Source organism: Nicotiana sylvestris, chromosome 2 (genome assembly GCF_000393655.2).
Source record: "Nicotiana sylvestris chromosome 2, ASM39365v2, whole genome shotgun sequence".
In the NCBI taxonomy this organism is placed as follows: domain Eukaryota; kingdom Viridiplantae; phylum Streptophyta; class Magnoliopsida; order Solanales; family Solanaceae; genus Nicotiana; species Nicotiana sylvestris.
Genome location: NC_091058.1, coordinates 7295449 through 7305510, shown reverse-complemented (window position 1 = coordinate 7305510; position 10062 = coordinate 7295449). Strand labels below are relative to the sequence as shown.

Sequence of the window (10062 nt, the reverse complement as noted above, 5' to 3'; positions counted from 1 at the left end):
TAAAAAACAATCCCATCATAACTAATCCCAACATAATTTATCCCAGCATAACTTATATTAGTATAACTTCTCCCGGCATAAACTGTATTCAAACCAAATGACCCCTAACTAATCTAATAATATATTCCAAGATATTTTTGAACTTGCTTAAATTGGAAAAGATGGAATGAGACTTCATGGGAAGCCCCATTAAGTAGTTCAAATTAAAGCTCTAGTCATGATGATCGAAAAGAACTTAGCTTTTATTTCGGGGTAAAAAACGTCTATGATTTTTGATTGAACTGTGGTTTAACCAATGGACAAGTAGTAATGGAATTTGTATACTCTTTTCACTATGTCAGTGATCATCAGAAATGGAAAGATCCCCAACATAGGCACATTTGCGAGTGACTTGTCCAGTTCTCTATAGGATAGTGGATGTTTTGATTTGGTGTCGTTGATTGATTGTCAATTACATCCTTAGATACTGGAACTCCACGTCGTTGCTTGATATTCTTCTATTTTATTTTATGTGACACATTTTTTTAATTTGCACAAAAAGAAGAAGATTTTTATCTCTTTTTGAAAGTTGTGATACATTTGACATAAAAGTTCATTCTTTTATAGGGTGAGTGAAGATAGAAGTATGGGTAAAACTCTCGCCACTACTAATTTTCGGTGGTATACAACTATACATATGGTTTAAATGTCAAAAGTCTTCTTTCAATTTGATTTGTTAATATATTCAAATAGGTCTTTAATTCAACAAAATTTGTCTGTTTCCTTGACCTGAACTCTACACAAGTTCCACTTGCTCCAGTTCGGTTGGCCTATGGGTTTTGATCGAGACACTTTCACTGCAGAGAATGATAAGATAAATCACACTACTACTGAGTGTCTGCTGTATGTTTTTTTGTCGTTCTCAACAAAGTGCATTTGGGCTGTGATTTAATGATGTAATTTCCATGGTTCTCCATGCTCTGCTCAAATCACTCGAGACTTCAACAAAAAAAAATTAATTTACTTCTTCGTCATCACATTCAAAGGGGTTCGTTAGATAATTATATTGTATACGATTAAAATCTGGCCTATCCGACTATGCTATTTGATCGAGACAAGGGAACTGTATCAATGGATAGCCTCATAATGAATTAGACTAGAGAACGAAGACGAGGCATCGAGTCCGACGAGATCGAGGCCAACAACGACCAATACCAAATGTGACGTACTTCGAGCAAAGTGTAATAACGGAAAGGTAGGATATCCGTGACTGACCAGATATCATGGTGTAAATCACGGAACAGATCAAATCAATGGTGGTTATCTAGTTAATCACGTGATTTACTTCCATATTTAGAATTGTATCTTAAATAGGATTCCTCTACTATATAAAAGGGGTCCTAATCATCTTGTAAACACTTTACATTCACTTAGATTAAAGCAATACAATATTTTCTTTTTAATTCACATTCTCTTGTTTATCAGCTCGTTGCATTTTAACTGTTCTTGCATAACTAGCTCGAGGGATCTATCCAAACGCTGATTTGCTTTATATTATTATCAATTTTAATCACTTATCTTTACGTTTATCAATTGGTATTAGGTGAAATTATATATCCTTAAAACCACATTATAAGTTTAATTGTTATCCAATATATATATATATATATATATATATATATATATGTTAATTCTACCAAATTTTTTTCTGAATTACTTTTTTATATTTTTAACTCCTTAAATAAAATTCTTGCTCTCCTACTAATTCTATAATAGAGTTGTGCCCATCTATCTATTTATGTCTTTGTCCTATTATGAAAATCTGTAAATCAGCCCTACCGCAGATATCGTGATCAATCCACTGACCCAGACATTTTTTTTCTGATAGGGCAAAAAAGGTATATTTCCTTTTATGATGATCATCCATATCCAATATAATCCACCACCATGTATTAACAGAGGCGAACATAGTCTTTTGGTTATGGATTAATTTAAACTCAAAATTTATGATACAGAATATAAATATTTGTATAAAAACGTGTTAAAATCTTAAAAATATTAAATTTGAACACATAATTTTAATTGTATAATAAATTCAGTAGGTGCAACAGCAATGTAGGTGCAAGACGATACTGTCTCGTCGCGTGCAACTCTTCTGCAAACTTGGTTCAAATCATAATAATTATGACGACAGCAACCAAGAGGAAAATCAATGGTTTAGTATTAATTAATAATAAATAAAATATGTGTTTTTACGTTCATTTTTATTAATGTGTTCGATTTTTTTATCTCTATTTATGACTTAACCAAAATAATGTAAGTAAACAAGTCTTAAATCATGATTTATAGTCTTAAAACATCTTTAATGTTTTATACTCGATTTGCTTATTTTCTGAATCCTTCACCTAATATGAATAGCCAACGCATAAATTGTGTGGTTCTCAGTTATGATTGCCCAATGTACTTTCAGATTATCAGTCACGTAAGTATTAAGTACATAAATGCTCTTAATTAATTAGAAGATCATTTACGTAAATTGATTTGCCAGCAGTGGGATACCAATATTTTTATACAATCCGTTTTTAGGACATGCATTATATGCCAAGATTAGTTAGCCAAGGGCGACGCCAGTGGCGAAGCCATTAGGATGTTCAAATTTGAAATAAGTATAAAAAATTTACGATAAACGATATTTAATATATATTAAATACTATTAAAATTTGATATTTTTCTTATACATTCAGTATAATTTTTCGATGAATGATGATCAATTGACCGCCCTTAGGATATGTACCTTCGCCCTCGGTGAGGCAGTTGGAGTTTACCTCTCAAGGCCTCCTTTTTAAATGATTGTTATTATCTAATTAAGCCACGGACTCCTTTCTTAAAAGGATAGAGGTTCTTCCAGTAAGTTCGGATCGTTGACCAAGTATTTTCTTTCTTTCTTTTTTGTTGACCTTCAAAAACTAATTTAATTTTTTGGATTATAACTGCAAATGTGTTTTAAAGATAGGAAAATATTTAAAGAGTAAATTTTACAATAACTAATACGAATATTCTACAAAAACACATTTTCAAACGGTTATAAGCTAACCAGAAACAACCAAATGTTTGAGGTGTTAACGTAGTTTTACTTCCTACTAAAAAATAATGCTGCTTCTTACCAATACACGGTGAAAACGGGCGAGTCGGGTAGGATATGATAGATCGAAAGCGGGTAACGCAAAAAAAAAAAAAAAATATCCGACTCGACCCATATTTAATACGGGTAAAAAATAAGTTAACCGGCGGATAATATGGATATCCGTATTATCCGTGGCTTCTTGAATGATTACTATTGGGAGAATTTCCTAGTTTTTCAAACTTGAGAAACTCCCAATTTGACTCTTTTACAAATGTAAAATTTTAAACCCATTAGTTATCCATTTTCTAAGCGGATAATATGGTTCCTATCCATATTTAACCCATTTTTAAAAAGTTCATTATCCAACCCATTTTTTAATGAATAATATGGATGGATAACTGTTTCCTTTTAATCATTTTATCACCATACCAATATAGTTTTGTATCGGTAAATATATAGTTAAACTTCCTTCACTCACTTCCACGGGTGAATAACACTTTTTTTCACACTGGAAGGAAGCAGAAAAGAATAATTAAATATGTTTGATTGTGAGAGAGAATTGAGAAGGAAGAAGAGAAAATGAAATTGTATTCTGAAAATATGAGTTTTTTCGTTACATACAAGGCTGTATATACAGCTTCTCCATTACTTAGATGACATCACATGTACAACTGTCAATTACCTAACATAACCAACTAATTTTCCTTTTGCTAACTTGCACACTCCTAGTTTTATTTTGTACACTTTGACTCCCACATGCTAAGACTCCCCCTCAAGCTGGAGGGTGAAAAGCATCGAACACTCCAAGCTTAGAAAGAAGGAAGGAATGTTGAGCAACACCAAGTCCCTTTGTCAAGAGATCAGCCAACTGAAGTTTGGTCGAAATGTGATGAGGAGCAAGCAAGCCAGACTTGATTTTTTCTCGAACAAAGTGACAATCTAGCTCAATGTGCTTTGTTCTTTCATGAAAAATGGGATTAGCTGCTATTTGAAGTGCAACTTTACTATCACAATAGACATCAACAGGCTGATGTATCTCAATACTCAATTCTTGCAGCAATTTAACAAGCCAAGTAACTTCAGTTGTTACTGCTGCAAGGCTTCTATATTCAGCTTCAGCTGAGCTACGACTCACTATTTGCTGCTTCTTTGACTTCCACGACAATAAGGAATCCCCAAGCTTAACGGCATATCCAGTGATCGACCTTCGTGTGTTTGGGCAAGCTGCCCAGTCTGAATCACAGAAGGCAGAAAGGTGGGTGATAGGACCCTTCTTGAGGAAAATGCCAAGACCAGGTGACCCCTTAATGTACCTAACCACTCGAAGTGTTGCAGTTAAGTGTGATTGTTTGGGATGCTGCATGAATTGGCTAAGAACTTGCACAGCAAAACAAATATCAGGCCGTGTAATGGTTAAATAGAGTAACTGGCCTACTAGTCTTTGATAGCTCCCCACATCTTGCAACTCCTCATCACCATTGTGCCCAACATGCTTGTCATATTCTGTAGTGGTCAATTTCTGATTTAGCTCAATAGGGGTAGATGCAGGTTTAGTAGCAACCAAGCCTATGGAAGAGATTAACTCCAGTGCATATTTTCGTTGGTTCAACAATATCCCCTGGTCTGATCTCATCACCTCAATCCCCAAAAAATATCTGAGCTCACCCAAATCCTTGACCTTAAAGCTATTATACAAAGTGTGTTTGCCTCTTCTACTAAGGAGATATTACTGCCTCTAATCAAGAGATCATCAACATACACCAATATAATCACAAATTCATGTGATGTTTGTTTGATCATATGCACTCTGTTGATACCCTGCTCCCACTAAGGCCTCTGTGAGTTTAATATTCCATTGTCTTGAAGTCTGTTTCATCCCATAGAGTGACTTCAACAATCTTCAGACTTTGTTCTCCCCCTGTCAAAACCATGTAAACTTCTTTATAAAGGTCCCCTTGGAGGAATGTATTATTGACATCCATTTGATAGAGGCTCCATCCCTTTGAGGCTGCTATGCTTAAGACAGTTCTCACAGTTACCATTTTGGCAACTGGTGAAAAAGTCTCATGATAGTCTAGCCCTTCTTTTTATGTGAATCCTTTAGCTACCAACCGTGGCTTAAACTTGTCAATCTCACTAGATGACTTATACTTGATCTTAAACACCCATTTAGAACCAATATGTTTCTTTCCTTCTGGTAAGTCAACTACTTCCCAAGTATGGTTTTCTTCAAGAGCCCTAATTTCTTGATCAATGGCTTCTATCCACCTTGGATCATTTACAGCCTCCTTGAAGGATTGTGTTCAGTTAAAACTGAAAAAGTATTGAGGAATGACTGGTAGGCAGGGGATAGATGATCATATGAAAGGACATTAGAGATAGAGTACACAGTATTTGTTCGTGTCTTGGGCTCAGTGATGTAGTCCTTAAGCCATACATGAGGTCTTCCCTTTCCTTGTCGATTAGATTTCCTAGGCTGTCCCACTATAGATGGTGGTTGTGAGTGAACATCTTCTAATCCTACTTCTTCTATGCTTGTCTCAACTTCTGGTTCCAAGATGATAGGATAGGGATTCTGATTTGCTGAAGCATCTGCTGGGATCTCATGGTGCATATGGGACTATGTGAACTGTGGCTGAATCCAGATTATCTGAAGTTTCATGATTATCACTACATTCTGCATGGTTTGTGACCAACTCCATATCAACAGTCTCCACCTCTATGGTGCCATTGCATTAATTGGCACTTGTATGTTCTGAGATGGAGTTGTAATTATAGGAGCTTGTGGTTCCAGTATTGGAGGTTGTGAAACAAATAGATCCTCTGTACAATTTGAATTAGCAACCCTTTCAAAAGGAAAACTCTGCTCCCTAAAGATCATATCTCTGCTAACAAAAATATTTCTATTCTCTAAATCATACAACCTATAACCATTTTGTGTTTCTGAGTATCCAATGAGAACAACCTTCTTAGCTCGCTGTAAACTTATCACCTTTAGTAAGTTGCTTGCATAACATAAGCAACCAAACAACCTTAAGTGATCTATTTTAGCTGGCTTTTCCAACAATAACTCATAAGGTGATTTTTCTTGCAAGATACTAGTAGGCAGCTTATTTATCAAATATATTGTTGTTCTTACACAGTCACCCCAAAATCTCTTAGGAATTGAGCTTTGAAATTTCAAGGCTCTTGCAACCTCCAGTATATGTCTATGCTTTCGTTCAACCACCTCATTTTGTTATGGGGCGTATGGACAATTACTTTGGTGTATAATTCCTAGAGAAGCAAATAAAGTATTACATTGAGAGTTGAAAAACTTTGTACCATTATCTGATCTAACAATCTTCACAGCAACTTCAAATTGAGTCTTTATCATTGCAAGAAAGTTTTTAATCACAATAACTACTTCACATTTCGACTGTATTAAGCATACCCAAGTAAACCTGCTGTAATCATCTACTATTGTGACAAAATAAAGCTTTCTGTCATATGTAGCTACCTTATGAGGTCCCCAAACATCCATGTGTACGAGTTAAAAATAACTACTTGATCTAGTGCTACTAGTTGGAAATTGTAATCGACATTGTCTTGCTAAGGGACATACTTCACAGTTGTTTTCTCTTCCTGTCTGTATTTTATTCTTCAGTTCTGAAATATGCTGCATTGCCTTGGTTGATGCATGACCAAGCCTCAGATGCCATAGTGTTGTTTCTCCATATTCCTTCAAAAAACTGATTGTTGTTGTTGGCAAATTTTCTCTTATTAGGTACAACCCATTATTCTCTATATCAATCCCCATCACCTTGCCATTGTAGAGAACCTGAAATATACAAAAATCAGGATAAAATCCAACTGAGCAACATAATTGCCTAGTGAGCTTAGACACCGACAATAGGTTGAATTTGAAGTCTGGCACATACAGTACTCCCTCAATAGTTTTATTCCCTAAAATTATTGCATCTCCTGTATGTGTAATTTCTGCTCTACTGCCTGTAGGCAATTGTACTCCATCTGCTCTATGATCTGCTTTTCTAAGGTTATGTAAGGCATCCTTACAATGTGTCACATGGTAAGTAGCACCTGAATCCACTATCCAAACTTGAGCACTAACACATGCATTTGACATTAAAGTAAAGATACATGTAGTATTAGTGAAGCACTCATCTATGGTAGTCTTCTGCAACAGATTTACCAGCTGTTTGTATTGCTCCTTAGTGAAGAAATTTCCTTGTGTGGGGAGCATTGGAACCTGCTTCTCTTCACTAGTTGCACTGTTCACATAAGTTTTGCCTCCTGAGTTTTGCCCTTTCTTCTTGCTTTTGAAATCTGGTGGATATCCCACTATCTTGTAGCAGTTTTCCTTTAAATGGACTTGTAACCACAGTGATCACAGATTAATCCTATCCTTTTAGGTTTAAATTCATAACCTTTACCTGCAAACATTGTAAGAGGATCATTCAATGTATCTGTGACTTCAAGAGTCCTTTGACTTTCTTCTTGTGTAACTATATCATAGGCTTCATTCACTGTAATTACAGGCTTTTTTGCTAAGACATTACTTCGAATGTTACCGTAGCTCTCGTTCAATTCTATGAGAAATTGTAATAAATGAATATTTTTCAGAAGTTCCACTAAAGGCCTAGACTCCTCACAGTCACATGAAGTCAAAGGTGCTATGATATCCAGTTCATCCCATAGGTCCTTCATCTTCAAGTAATAGCTAGTGACCGAGTCTGTTCCTTGTCTCAAGGTCGCAATAGTAGTCCAAAGATGATATATCCTTGTTAAATTTGACCTATCAAATCTTTCCTGGAAGTCAGCCCATACCTTCTTTGCATTTGATGCATAGACAATACTAGGCATCAACTCATTTGAAACAGTGCTACCAATCCACGATCATTGTATTTTCCCCATTGCTCTGCTAACGTACCTTTATACATACTTTTTACACACGATCCATCCACAAATCCAAGCTTGCTTTTTCCCCGGAGTGCCAATTTCATCGCCCTGCTCCACAATGCGTAATTTTCTGGGTCTGTGAGCTTGAGTAGAATTAAGACTAATCCAGGAGCATCTGAAGCTTGCAAAAACAACGGATGATTATTATCGAGTGAGCTGACTTCGTTTTCTACCATGGCCGCCTTGAAAATTGAGCTCAGAATTTCAGTATTCCTTTACTCTGTATTTTACCTTTGTGTTCCTGCCGTAAAGTTGAATCTCACCGGAACTAGATCGGAGTTAAAGCCCGCTCTGATACCATGTTCGATTGTGAGAGAGAATTGAGAAGGAAGAAGAGAATGAAATTGTATTCTGAAAATCTGAGTTTTCTCGTTACATACAAGGCTGTATATACACCTTCTCCACTTCTTAAATGACAACACATGTACAACTATCAATTAACTAACATAATCAACTAATTTTTCTTTTGCTAACTTGCACACTCCTAGTTTTATTTTGTATACTTTGACCCCCACATGCTAAGAAAATAGATGAACAATTATCTATATTCTGATATGGCAAGCCAAAAAAGAAAAGAAAAATAGAAACTCAATGATATTAGAGAATTACGTATGCATGCGGGGGGAGGTGCATTATTTTAAGGTTTGCTGTCTCCGTTGACATGTGGAATATATGGTTTGCTGTCTCCGTTGACATGTGGAATATATATAAATTAAGTTGAAACAGCCACGTTTTCTTAATCTAGAAAAATGTCCAAGACCTCCAATAGTTTGTTGTCTCCATATATTTATAAGTTTAACGTATAAAATATAATTTTTTTATAATGTCAATTTAATTTATTCCCCACCATTACCAACCATCAGATTAGTTAACTTAAAATGATAATTTTACTAATCTTAACAAGCTTGATATAATGACCTAAAAAATAAATTAATCATTAATCAACTACTTATTACCAATTAAATTACTTTGATAATACGATTTTTTTTACTAGTGTATGCAACTTATATTCTCTCGTTCAACTGGTGGCTTATTATCAATTCTTAATTTATTGGTGCAAGTATCATGTAAGGACGGACGTCACTATTAAGTTCTCTCGTTCAAAAAGAAGATGAACCAATATCAACCTCTCGCTAAGTCAACACTTAAAACTCCCTAGGATTGTGGATTCAAAATTTTAAAGTCATGGTGCTTGTTGATAAAAATTCCGAAAGAAGAAAGAAAATGAATTTGGTTGTGAGTGCTCACTCAATATTTATCTAAATATTTTTATAATTACCTATGTAAATTTATTAAATCTGGTCAAAGGTCATGGGTGGTTGAGCACCCACATGTGTTCGTATGGATCCGACCCCCCCCCCCCCACCACCACCACAAAAAAAAGGAGAGAAAGTCGTGTGATGACCGAAAAGGCCATCACTTGTGTTGCAAGTGCATTCAGTGTTCCGAGGCCTAAAAACCTCCCTTTTACCCCACCTTGATTTGCGTGTGTGGTCCGGACCTATATCCGAAAAGCCTTCTATGTGAAAATAAGAGAAATAGAAATTCTAGAATTAAAAATTTGATTATGGTTGACTTTGGTCAACATTTTGAGCAAACGGACCCGGATTCGTGTTCTGACAATCCCGGGAGGTCCGCAGTAAAATATGGGACTTGGGCGTATGCCCGAAAATAAATTCCGAGGTCGCAAGCCTTAGAAATCAATTTTTGAAAGAAATTATATTACTGAATTATCTAAGAAATAAAGAAAAGAATTAATGATTAAAACCATTGTTATCGGGGCCGTATTTTGGTTCTGGAGCTCGGTACAAACTTGTTATAGTATTTGAAAGATAACTGTGAAATTTGGTAAAAAAACGGAGTTTATTTGACGTGAGTTGGACTTCCGGTTGAAGAGTTATAAACTTTGAGAGTTCTTGATGAAAATGTTGAGTTTTGAGGTTTAATTCATGATTTTACATGTTATTTTGATGATGTGATCGCACGAGTAGGTCCATATG

At 35.4% G+C, this 10062-nt stretch overlaps 1 protein-coding gene across 1 annotated transcript; it reads right to left on the bottom strand.

Moving 5' to 3' along the window:
* Positions 1-5822: 5822 nt before the first annotated feature.
* LOC104217010 (uncharacterized) lies at positions 5823-7966 on the bottom strand. The gene is made up of 5 exons (XM_070162818.1): positions 7537-7966; positions 7029-7474; positions 6708-6923; positions 6444-6521; positions 5823-6095 (listed from the first exon to the last, which is right to left on the bottom strand). Exons 1-5 carry the CDS (start codon positions 7964-7966, stop codon positions 5823-5825), a joined length of 1443 nt encoding a protein of 480 aa, XP_070018919.1.
* Positions 7967-10062: the final 2096 nt, after the last annotated feature.